Source organism: Saccoglossus kowalevskii, chromosome 1, assembly GCF_978046115.1.
Source record: "Saccoglossus kowalevskii chromosome 1, keSacKowa6.1, whole genome shotgun sequence".
Classification (NCBI taxonomy): Eukaryota; Metazoa; Hemichordata; class Enteropneusta; family Harrimaniidae; genus Saccoglossus; species Saccoglossus kowalevskii.
In genome coordinates this window covers 28,220,915-28,234,394 of record NC_140641.1, presented here as the reverse complement: position 1 = coordinate 28,234,394, position 13,480 = coordinate 28,220,915, and the positions used below count along the sequence as shown (strand labels likewise).

At 34.7% G+C, this 13,480-nt stretch overlaps 1 protein-coding gene across 1 annotated transcript; it reads right to left on the bottom strand.

Annotated features, from left to right (window-relative positions):
- Positions 1 to 3,253: 3,253 nt before the first annotated feature.
- LOC100366449 (glycine amidinotransferase, mitochondrial-like) lies at positions 3,254 to 13,213 on the bottom strand. Its single transcript, XM_002733351.4, has 7 exons — positions 13,102 to 13,213; positions 12,174 to 12,359; positions 10,855 to 11,050; positions 9,666 to 9,856; positions 6,551 to 6,688; positions 3,840 to 4,068; positions 3,254 to 3,644 (listed from the first exon to the last, which is right to left on the bottom strand). Exons 1-7 carry the CDS (start codon positions 13,186 to 13,188, stop codon positions 3,418 to 3,420), a joined length of 1,254 nt encoding a protein of 417 aa, XP_002733397.4. The 5' UTR covers positions 13,189 to 13,213; the 3' UTR covers positions 3,254 to 3,417.
- Positions 13,214 to 13,480: the final 267 nt, after the last annotated feature.

Sequence of the window (13,480 nt, the reverse complement as noted above, 5' to 3'; positions counted from 1 at the left end):
CATTGAAATACTTGTCAATAAAGGTATATACTTAGCATTATATTGGTCCATATGAAAATTTCTGCTTATAGATTTTTGGTTATAACACGTCTAAATCCTACTTCAAGCCAATGAAACTTTTTTTAATGCTGAGGTCATTTGTACAACAGCAACTATCATTCTGTTGATTTTGCTCTTGAGGTGACCTCGGTTACGTAAGGTAATAAAACCAGCACAGAATGACCAACTTGTAAACGCGTTGGTTTCATACTAATTAAAAAATTATCGAAGTTGACATTTTCATATATCGGTGGAAGGCGATTTTGAAGTTTGTGTACAGTTAAGTATAGAATACCCATAATGCTTTGCTTTAATTTATATTTTTTCTATTATAATGCTATTATGCGATATGTTTTATTATAGAATAGCGAGGTTATGGCGGGGTGCTGCACGATGCTCCATGAATCCATGACGCATATACGTTATGCAGTAAGACAGTTGACATGATTGGGTGAATACACGGAAACATATTCTTTCAACCGAAATATTTACTCAACAACATGAGCATTAGACTGAAATTGCACTGAAGTAAAAATCTGTTCTGCTCGATCAGTTCAACCCAAAATCCCGCATTTAAAGTGGTCATCACTGACGCTACTCTCCTGGTGAGAGTTGAGCCCCACAACATACAACTAGGTCATGTCAAGCGTTTAAACAATGTACTGCAAAATACTCATGTCGACCAATGGGTTATGAAAATCGCATCCATCCAGGCTGGTACGATAGTGAGATTTGATTTCCCTCTGTCAGGACCCAGATGGTTCATCCAATATCTGATTTCCAATACTTCTTTCAACGGATTCTATCAAACCATCTATTTCTTCTGTTTTAACTGTGTGAATGTATGTGCATTTGTATATGAGCGCCCTCCAGCGTGCATTCATAAAATTCATGCCGGGCGTCACATCTTTACTAGTACAATTTTTTTATAATAGGCCACTGAACAATTGTTATTTCAGCTAATTTATTCATGACACTGTCATTAATCGCACATCTAAAAGAAATAGTTAATTTGTAATAATTTATGCTAATTTATTCATACAATACTGTTGTGACGTCATAATTATTCAAACGTACCTACAACACTATGAAGTACTGTTTGCATGTGATTGATTAAATTAAATTAGTACTTTTACAAATTATATTGTTAGTTATTGGATAACCTTACTTTTTGAATGGAATTCGCAAATGCTGCAGGTCCTTGCAGAACCAAATTTTAAAATAACTGGCACTAATGATACTATTTCTACGTTAGTGTGTGTATTCATGTGCCAATCTGATCTTCGTTTTGACGTTGGTACATTTTCTTAGTAGTAGAGTAGTTCGTCATATGCTGTGACGCACTTATGATGAATTTATGAAGTTTGAATGAGATCGTTTTATTTCCAATGAAACCTAATAAAGATATGATAAAACCTTTATGGACTGGCCTGCAATACTTGGTTATATGGCTAGCACAAGCTCGAGAAAATGATATGAACCACAAATGTAATAATTCTAAACCATGAATGTAAACACAATAAAGATGAATATTATTAAACACAGGACTGAACACCGTTATGTATTCCCCATGAACAACCCAGTGCTGAAATCGTCTTAACCTTCAAATCAGATTTGTGTGAACATGTACCGTAATCAATCAAAACTTTTGCGACACTGAAACAGTTATCAATCTTCCAAATTAAACTGGCAAACAAGTAAATAGTGATAATAAGTACGGGGAAAGGTGATCATTGTATCATTTTGTAGTTGGTCAAAAAGTATTATGAAAATAGGTTAATGACACCATCAGATTAGACTCTTGAAAAATACGTGCTTGTTGAAAAACGTGGGATTGCAGTCAAAACCTGTCAGTAACTATTGCAAGAACAATCCGTTTGCAAAATCCTTAATTCATTATTTAACATAATAAAAGCATAAATGTAAGATGGTGGAACATTCAACAAATTGAATGTTGTTATATTACATATGTGTGGCTTCCGGATAGATATAATTGTCAGCATACTTAGAGTGTAAGCTGTAATTCTGCACTGATTAAACTATGCCAGCTGATATAAGTTAAACAATTTAAAATTGAAATTACATAACTAAAGTGCTACAGTAAATTTATTTCAAAAGCGTTGTACTATCGCCACAATAACCACGGTTCATTAATTTTCATAAATATCTATAAATGTAAAAACAGAAACAGATGTTCCTATTTGTTGATTGAATAAAATTGTTACGTTTTCAGCTGACGTCGTTGCTCATTGAGGGAATTCAAAATTACTTTCATAACTGAGAAATAGTGAATATGACAACTAAAATTGTTATTTTCTCTTATCAACTATTATTACTAATGTTGATATTGTAACCTTGGGTTAATGATTAACTCAACTGGTCATTGTACTGATACACGAGGAAAAATAATAAATTTGGAACAAGCAACCACAATTTAGCAATTTAGAAAAGAATGCATACCCAGTCAAAGCATCGGCTGAAAACATTTTGAATTTTCAAGTTAAATGTTCTAGCAAAGCACTCCACTATCACCTTGAATTATTTTATTGTGACTATATGTATGCGACAGTGCCCTCATAGTTTAGAATTAGTTTATCGCCAGCCAATCTGATTGCTTTTACATACTCGCCCTTGGCCAAGTTATCGAAACAAATACGGCTGCGCACAGTGAAACCCATGTTGATGTCAAGGCAATACAACCACGATTTTGAGAGATCATAAAACTCAGTGATTATCAGACCAAAGCTATTCTGAGTCTGATATATTTGTTGTTAGTCACACTGGAAGAGGTTATCCATTGAGTTATTATTTTGCCTCAACGGCTTTATGACCATCGAGTGTGGCAATAGTGTTGACACCATTGTTGTGTATTATGATGTCACTGCGTCATATATCGGCAGAAATGAAACAGAAGATGAAGACATCATAAATGCAAAATTACAAGTGCTTTGGCAGTCATTTGTAACAAAGCCTTCTATTGGTCGATACACATTTTATCGCACAACCACGTGACAGACACAATTATGAATGGAGCTACCGCACGGGTTGGGTAAACAATGTTCGTTGAATGAGATTGAAGATGAATTATACTTAACAATTTTTACTACTCTGTCCTAAATATTATTTATACGAACATATATTGCATCAACAATTCATTCTAGAAACTTATTTATCTTCTTGAAAATAGAGAAATCACGACACGTCACAAACAACATAACACTATAATAATACGTTTATGGTCATAGCTTTATTTTGGTGCATGGAGTATTTCATGTAAGTGACGATTTTTGATTTGTTGTTCTTATTTTAATATTTGTTATTAGAAGTGACACAGGTCCATGCGTAAACATGCTATTTGAAGGAAGTTTGAAATGTTGTTCATAGGTATGACTCCAGTTTACCACGACGACGGATGTCAGTGGTCCAACAGTGGAAACCACCTCCAAGGGAGTTTGCATGCCTGATGGAGAGAGTAATGGGCTTGATTCCCAACTTTTCGAACATCTTTACGGTGGGAGTTTCGTCTACATCGCAGATAACACGCTTGGTATCTAGCATCAATACATTTATGGATAACCACTTGAACGATACCCCTAACGGATGAGCTGTAATTAAAACGTGGTCAGTAAACAGTAAATGTGTTACAATATTACAATACTATTCACTCAACTTCACGGTCATTGGAGACTCTCCCATGACGTACAAAGTCTTAGTAATTTGACAAACAACGGCGATATTAGTGTTACTATTCAACAATTCAAGTAAAAAAAGTTGTTGTTTTTTAAATCCAACTGACTTACAGTCTCGCATAACCGGATATGGAGGATAAACAACATTCCAACCAGCTTTCTTAAACAGATCAATTTGATGACAAGGTCTTTCGGGATTACATAATACAACACCAGGTGCGATTACAATTAATGTTGTATCAATATGCATAGGGTTTTCATCTTTGAACGATAAGCAATGGATGTTGAACTTGTCGCCAAGGTGACGTTTCAGCCACTCGATACCAGAGTAATTGGTAACCTGAAAATCAACACAGACAAAAATATGAAAAACACAAATGTGGTAACCTCAACAACAGGTTCAAGTTAATTTTGTAAATGTAAATAAAACTTTGCCTTTATTTTCCATACTCCCATTCCAGGTCCAACCTTTGCCATGTCTGTTTATTGACAAGTTGTATTCATTCTTTTTCATGTAACTAAATTTAAACGTTTACAAATTTCCCGATCAGCAATGAAATGTTAGCTTAGAAACAGACGATGATCGAAACAGTACCACCACCCAGTGTCACGTGATTGTATAATGCAGGTCAAAGATAGTAGTTGCTCAATCATTTATTGTGACAACCAGGTACACACAGGGTACACTTCATGTTTTGAATGAGTTTAAGGATGAGACCCAGATTTTGTTCTAAATTAATAAATTAATAAAATGCTACGATAAACAGCTACGCGTGTCATTGTTTTTTAGACGTAATAACAAGGCAAATTGACATAGATTGACAGTGAATAATACAAATCAATGCCTACTTCTCGTTGATAAGTTCTGTTTTATCTTATTGGCTAGGCGGAGTATTAAGTAGCCTTCGGAAAGTCGTGACCGTGGGAAAGAAAAATTCCTACTGTGAACAATTCCAGTAACTGCAACTGTAAATTATAACAAGGTTGCTGGTTAGCGACACCACTGTCACTTTGTCGTATACTCCAGGAATCTATGTTTCTCATTTCTGCCAGGATGTGGAGTGTTGTATTTGACACGTGTTATTTTACTTTTCGTCTAGCACCTTGCTAGTGTGCGGCGTCACTAGCAGAGAGCCCTATCAGCACGGGAGTTGAGCACGACTAACTGACGAACAGACTAAATGCATAGCGGCCATCTTGGTACGTGTGCATATCCACATTGAAAACATTGTAGCAATGCTGTTCAAGAAAATTAATAATACACGAATCGTTTCTGAGTACAAACAATTGTGTAAAATATATTGAAAGTTTAGGCAGTTCCCGTGGGTGCAGCAGTGTTTATACCTTCGACATGACCGATGATTAGATTGAGTTCTACCTCTGATTTTTTATTACAAAACGTGGCTTTATGGCTCAACCAAAGTAACCATTATACTTTGCATTTTTATTTGTGATAATATAAAATCGTTTTTTTCTCTCTCATATTTACTAAGTAAACACATTACACCATTTTCCTAGGCGACTTCCGAAGCTTCGTTGCATTATTCAAAAAAAATATCTGTCACTGTATGATTATTTTAGTTTATCATAAGGTCAAAGATACAAATAATACACAAGCGAATTACCCTGAAAAAATAATCGTTTCAATTTGGTTTCCAGATAACGGAAAATTACTGTTGTGCAAGTTTGCCGTGTTCAGGCGTTTCACTTTGCATTTTACTTTAATAGACGTTTGACAAACCCCGGATCAACAGAATAGTTCAATTTATTTCCACAGAAGATTCTCATCTAGCATATTAATCCATGCACGTATCGTATTATTCGATGAACCATAGAAAATCGTGAGTAGAATAAAAAACAAAGAGTAATTTATTCACAAATTCAGAAGTTTTCATTTTTGACTCTCATTTTAAAAATACAAGCGCTCGATCTGTGTAATGCTGATCATTTCATAATAAACAATGAGTCTGAAATTTTAGTATCTTTTCTATATGTCTGTTTTAAGTGAAAAACACTTCACTGGTTTGAGAGAAACATACATGGAGCTAACTAAAAATATATAACATGCAGGTAGTCAAATGGCATTTTACTGTAAAACATAGGTTTGAATATAAGGGTCCAGGTATCGGGATCTCATCCAATGAATATCATTTGTAATAGAAAGGTTGACATTCAAATTTGGTACAGGCGACACTTGATTTCATAGTAAAATGTAAAAATATTGTGTTAGCGACTTCCTTCCATAACCTTTCTTTGTGTAAAGTACACAGAACGCCATTTAGCTATTATGAATCATTATTACATTACTATTGTCCAATAATGTCTAATGTATGAACCGTGATTGAACAAAATCCGTCAGTGCACGTCGGATATTGATGTTTAGCATTAAAATCACCGCAGTTCGACCACCTTGAGTTGGATCACCAAACGAATGTTTATGCATATGTATACCAAGATGTATATATAATAATGATAAGTGTGAATTTTGTGATTGGCCAAGACATGTCAGTGAGGCTGTAGAACTGTTTTCATTCAAACGCATTGGCCGCTGCTCGACCATTTTAAATTCAATTTGCAAAATATAATGACGTGCACCTATATTCCAAAATGCTCAATGTATGTATCGAACTGGAGCAATATCCGCCTTTACAAGCAACCATCCGGTTCCGGGGTGATAGAAATATCAATGTAAAATTACATCGTTCTATCACGGAAGAGCGTCAATAAAACGGGAGTATTGTAAATGCTACACGAATATTTGATTATATGATTAGAAATAATTTACCCAGTAATGAAACAAAATCCCGACTAAATAAACCTACCTGACTTCTCTGAGCAAATATGTCACGACCAGCCCTCATGAAATCGGCAGCATCAAAGCAAGGTTCAAATTCAGTAGTTACCAACTTTGCCTGGTCACTAATTTTATGACGATTGGGATCATTTTCATCTGGGTAATTCTGAAAATGTATATATATATATTCTCAAATTTTAGAATTGTGGAACTGTGTCGAGTATCAAGCTGCACCCCCCGGCAACAAAAGTTTCTTGGGGGCGATTTGTTGCCAATTTGATAAAGTGTTATAAAGAAGTGTTAACAGCGTCTGAAGTAGTTCGAGCACTGTATATGATTCAAATTTATGTATCGCGTCAATATGTTAATTCATTCAACTAGTTTGCTGTTTTATATTGTTGACCATACTGCCATAGCAGCACACGTTACTAAGACCTGGAATTTGATTTCCATTCGCGATCCCACAGATAATGTAGCTTAATAATCATTGTTACGAAGCATTCAGGAATCCATGAATCACTTGGTTTGTAGTTATTTATACAATCACAGCATAGCAAAGGAGCTGCTAGAAGTTGACATGATTCTAAATGCTGCGTTTCCTGGAAGTACCAATTTAAAATTTACAATCACTTGTAGTAACTAAACATATATACACACGGTCAGGCATAATATGGTGTTGAATATTTCAAATCTGCCTGGATGTACATAGCAAAGCCAAATGTTTTATAGTTCAACTTGTCGATTTTAATTCTGGAATCAAACACACCACTGAATTTGTTTACTGATGATGTTATAAAATGTCAGAGTGTATAAGCAGGCCTTATACTCATGCCTTTAAGTTGACGATGAAGATACTAGTAGTGGTACACTGGAATCTGCCCAACTTGTCTAGATATACCAACAACTAAGATATTACGTTAAGCTCTACTAGACATTAAAACAAATCCATCTGTGGTCACCTCATACATAATTATTAGCATAATATACAGCGTATTTGTATAGATTCTTACTGACGACACCACATATATGATGTATCAAAGGGTCGAATCAAGAGGCCAAAACATATTGCTCTTCCGATGACAATGATAAATCATACGGGCTGTGTCTATATTGTCTATATCGTGTGATCAAATATTGATGATATTGATCCTCAGAAGAAACATTATTTGGAAAAATGACAATTCATTGTACTAATGGTATCCTGATTCAAAAGGGAGAACCTGGATGTTAATGCAATGGCAACAAATACTGGCCCTGGTGTGTGTTCAGCTTTACCAGCTTACAAGAATTCATTAGTACCCTACACGCCTTCGACTAGTACTTTTGCAGGAAAGGGCAAGAGTATAGTGCTAATACCTGTATACAACCTGTAGCTTGAAATGATATGGTCTTATTAAAAAATTGATATGTCGATGTCTTCTAAAAACATGGCATCAACAAGATTGATTTATGTGTATTTTTTACTGTTGTAGATCCTTAGAACTAGCCATTGAATATGATGTCGAGGAAATAAGACATGCTCAACAAGATTATTGCTGGCAATATTTAAATTTGTATTAGAAGCAAGCTGTGATACTAAAACTAATCGTTGTATTGTTTAGTTATTCTTAGATATGGATTGTAAAATATAAAGATGAAATAACAGTCAAGTATTATTGACACTCACGATCTAAGTTTGGGTTGACCTTTTAATGCAATAACTGGGTTTTTGAGACGGTGTATTTTAATGTATTTGTGGTCATTTTTTTCATTTTAAATTTTCAGAAGCAGAATTTATCTAAGTGTATTGTATCAACTGCTCAAGTGACTGTCAAATATGCCATGTTATCCTCCCTTCCTTCCTCTTTTTCTAATAGTGTTACCCCTTACTTGATGCAACTATGCACATTGGTGAATTTACAAATTAATTACGATGTAGCACTTCTAGAAGTTTTAGTATGCCTGTGCATAGTAGAAGTAAAACTGCGAAGAAATCAAGCGAAATACTGCACAAAGTATATAGCCAAAAATTTTGTTTTAAAGAAAAAAGTGATAATATTATAAATTAAATAAAGATATTCAATGTATTTTGTTTGTAGAAAACTTGGCCAGGCCATTCAAAAATATAATTTGTGGTGTGAAACAACTGATGTTTTTAAAACAACATACAATAAAACAACCAGAGTGGTTCATCAACATGCCTCTTCTCTTTCAAATATTAGAATTTCTTTCATTTGGGAAGATTTTTCTGCATAAATAGCAAATGTATGTATATATACATATGTATATGTATGTGTATATACTGTTGGTGATGTATAGTTCTTATGAGTAAGGGTGTGTCTGCGCATGCTCAACATCTGTGATTCGAATTCCAGCACATTAATAACCAAAATATAATGCTCACTTGCCCACTAGGCAATAAACACAAACAACAAATGCAGTATAGATAAGAAGTTCCGTGAGTGGCCCTACAATATCGCAGACCCGGAACAAATGATAATTATTATAGATGTTTAATCACTCGGAATTTGATATGATGTATATCCCATGTATCAATTTCGCATCTTTTAAATGCACAACGCAGTGGATGTTAGTTGTGAGAGCGTTTTAAAAAAATTGTTTTGGATTATTTGCACGAAATGAATAGTTTGCCTTATTGAAGTTATGATTTATAGTTATTATTGGAGCAATCTTTATAATTACAGTTCCTAGGGTTAATAACATGAAGTCAGTTTCATAATGATAATCTGTGAAATAAATCACCACTAGACATGGATGAAAAACATTTCTGTGAACGAAAAAGTTGAGGTTTGGAGAATTTGAAATAACGTCACAAATAAATACAGCTCTATATAACGTACGCATCTGAAACTGTCTAAATATTTCGAACTAATGTAATTTTCATTAATAATTCAAGAAATGTTTTCTGAAACCACTAACATCATACGATATTGGCGTAGTATGTAATACCCAGTCATTATGCCATTAGTCCAGTCAGATAGACAGAATTGTTATTACACACCATGGACATTATTACACTGATAAAATCCTTCATCCTTTATGAATCTAATTAGTTACAGGCCAATGTATATATTTAGAATTAAAACTTTTACTAAATACAACATAACATGAAATCGACATTTTAAGAAATAATTATTCCACACCTTGTCGTAAAGTTCATCAGACATCTGAGGTTTTGGAGCTGTAGTCCAGCGTGCTCCTTTTTGGAAATATTCCTTAATGAGTGGACGATAGGCTCGATACTCGAAGAACCGTGATCTCCATGCCATGGGAGCCTCAATAATTTCATCACCAATTACCAACAGAATATCACGCGGCATAGCAGCATACATGCCTTAAGGAAAAAAAATGTAAAATTAAATATTTTTGTTTTCAATTTACAATTTATATTTTTTGAATGCAAATACGTGCGACACATCCACTGATAAATCTTTGGGTAGTTTTTTATCTGACAACGGAAGCACTAGCCTGTTGCTAGGTATAACAAGTTTACATTTCTGAGTAGCATATTTACTACGCTTCATTTGCAGTTAATACTAATTCACAACAATAAAAATAGCGATTACTAATATGCAAATAAAAACAAATGAAGCGATTACTAATCTGCATATGAAAACAAATGTGGCGATTACTAATCTGCATATGAAAACAAATGTGGCGATTACTAATCTGCATGTGAAAACAAATGTGGCGATTACTAATCTGCATATGAAAACAAATGTGGCGATTACTAATCTGCATATGAAAACAAATGTGGCGATTTCTAATCTATCTGCATGTGAAAACAAATGTGGCGATTCCTTATCTGCATATGAAAAAAAAATGTGTCGATTACTAATCTACATAGAGACCAAAGATAAACGCACGTTCGTGACATTTACAAAATACTGACCATAAGTGTGGCAGACGAGTAATGTCGCAGAAAATATTACATATACCCCAAATAGCATGCTCAGATACAGACATATTTAATATGAAATTATTTTGACAAAACATTTTAGATTAACGAATTTAACCTTCCGTGGATTAATGATCACACTCATAATCTATGTAATTTGAGTGATTGTTTTGATGATTACTTTCGAATATGTTTAGCATATTTTTCGTCTGTTTATAAATCATTTCAGGTACTGCATGCATATTATGGACTACTAGTACATTGCACACATCAAACACCACGAATACATACAGATAAATGCAACTGGTTCACAAAACGTTACTTCACTAAGAACCAACAATTACTACTACTAATTACCAAGACATATGGAACGTTTTAGTGGAAGTAAAATCCGATGAAAAAATAAACAAATGTTAATGACAATCAGTCCTCACCAGTGGATCGAAAATCCGGAGTTTTATATTCCATGGAATGGTCCACAATCGCTGGGCGGCGAACAGTGACTCCTTCCTGCTCTAGTATGTTACAAAATGTCTCAATTTCAGCAGCTGCTTTTGCCAAGTGGGCTGCAGGGTAAGGTTGACCACCGCGATATTTAAAGAAATCCCAATGTTCCTTATATGTTGTAGCCTGAAATGTAATAGGTTAAATCACGAACAGACAGAAAACAAACATTCTAGGTGCACTTGTTTTATTTGGTCTCTGGGAAAATGTTGCATAAAACAAATACATTACTAAAATGTCCTAATATTGCTGATTATCATTTCGAATATCACAGCAGAAAAACAACAGGTATTTTCAAGTAGTTGTCATTTGAAACATTGTAATGGTCAAATCGTTTTAAATGGTTTTAAATAGCTTTCGCATCTTGAGAAAGAAACATGTTTTGGCATACAATTCATTAAATTAAAGTAATTTAATAAATACTTTCATTTTACACTATCCAAATATTGACATATGAAAAAAACAAATACGTAACATATTGTGACATAAATTGTAAGTGAAAAGTACTTTTAGAAACTGTTAACAGAGTCCTGGATTTGTGAATGAAAAGCACACATGTTTGAATACTTTGAAACCACCAGTGCAGTTGCCTATACTTCCTGGGCTCGGACAACGAGTTTAAATTTTGATGCAGCTGTTTCGACAATGTGCCAAAAAACAAAAAAACGCAACCTTGTACATTGCTTTTCACCGGAGAGTTGAGTGTTCCCTGCAGCACGATCGAGTCTCTGATTTTATTTGTTTACTATATATTTCCGTTTTTTGCTGGTTCAATTATCTCGTTCCCCGTAACATTTATTTATTAAAGTGAGGGAACCCCTATATTTTAGGCATGCTACCAGGGACGTATATTATTAGACCTGTTTTGAAGATACTGAAGACCCTTCCGTATTCTAAGTCACAATATACAATATTACGTGCACGCCCTTAAGTGCCACTATTCACATGCCTTATCGCGCCTACAAAATCAGCAAAGTAACTGAAAGTTTATCTGTGCGAGTACTACACTAGATGACATTAAAAAAGCCAAAGTTGTTTTCTTTTTCCAAGCGCAATGTGAATAACACAATTTCAATGTTCCACTATTATGAATGGGCCGTGGTAAAATGAACATCCAACGTTTAGGTTGTCATCACAAATTAAGGTAAATAGTAATTTAAAAGTTAAAGCTGTAAAACAGCTACTCATTTGGTCTGTACATATGTAACTACCAAGTTCTCTTATTCAAATTGAGCTGATAAAAGCTCACCTGGACTTCCTCTGTAAATGGTGGTACATGGGCACCTTCCACTCGTCCTACAATGACCTCCTCTAACGGATCCCATTCATTACAAGACCATACTGGAGACCGCAAAGGTGTCCCCGCCTGCTTTTCTCGACCCAGAGTTATTTTGCTGCTGCTCAAACAGGCTACGCGACTTCTAAAAGAACACAACTAAATAAATGAAAGAAAGGCATTTAATTAAAATCCTTAAAACTGACCAGTGATTCCAGTGAAATCTAGCTGCTGTGTATTTTGCAATGTGTCTAATCCAGTTTCTAATATGTTAACCAAATCAGTTTAGTCAACTTTGCCAATTAGTAACATAGCTAGACCGAGTACGTGCAGTGATCGAATTACCTCCACCATATGGACATGTACTTGTATTTGTACATTGCTTAGCTTTCATGCGCCCGCTACCTTCTACTCAATGTTTGTACAGGTTTACTTGAATTGTTTTGACCTCCCAAAAATCAGAAATATCACAGGTTTTTCGATAGGCCACATTTACATGAACGACACCATTTTGACAAGATTTGTTTAGCGATGTCAGCATGTTGGTACACGCCGTTGTTTCCCCTATAAACCTAGAAGATGAGCATAATTCCCGATATTAGTCTTTACATGGCAGGAAGTGGAAGTTAATGAGTTAGTAGGCTTTGATACGTATCAGGGTTCAAAAACCCAAAATTCCAAACTGCTAATTTTGTTCACATGTTTTGTTTACGTTGTAGTTGCCTGTAATTTGAAGTCAAAGTAAAATCATACAAAGATGAATCTTTGTGAACGGTTTGTTCAAGACAAAATAATGCTAGTCATTTCCAGATCGGGGATAGAGGGACTGTGGTCACACACTACAATTATGGCAGTTGGGATTTAATTTAAGAAATACACATTCATACTAAAAAATACTTACTGTTCCTGAATGGTACGCTGCTTCTCTTCCTTTGCTACCAACACGAACTGCACGGATGGTTAACATTACTGCAAAATGCACGATCATGTTTTATGATAACCTTCAGAAGAATTACCACGTATGTCCAGTTGTGAGTGGCTCATTCGAAAATAGAACATATTTTGGATTATACTAGTATGCAAATTATGCTAAATCCTGCCAGTTTTAATTTGTACTTTTCAAATAATTTCTTTTAAATGAGGTTTATTGAATGTTGTTCATGTGTGACACGATGAGACCGTGTGATGATTTGAGTGCGGGTGTGTTACGAAACGTCGAAGTATTACGAGATGGTTTGGTGCAAAATGAAATTATTGTACAGAGTTCACTAGAACAAATT

What these genes read in the sequence shown, in the direction of transcription:
- LOC100366449 (XM_002733351.4), bottom strand. Translation starts at nt 13,188, where the DNA reads ATGATCGTGCATTTTGCAGTAATGTTAACCATCCGTGCAGTTCGTGTT. An exon ending in CAGCGTACCATTCAGGAACA is followed by an intron (nt 12,360 to 13,101) that starts GTAAGTATTTTT and finishes TCATTTATTTAG; the next exon opens with TTGTGTTCTTTTAGAAGTCG. An exon ending in ATATCCGGTTATGCGAGACT is followed by an intron (nt 3,645 to 3,839) that starts GTAAGTCAGTTG and finishes TTTTAATTACAG; the next exon opens with CTCATCCGTTAGGGGTATCG.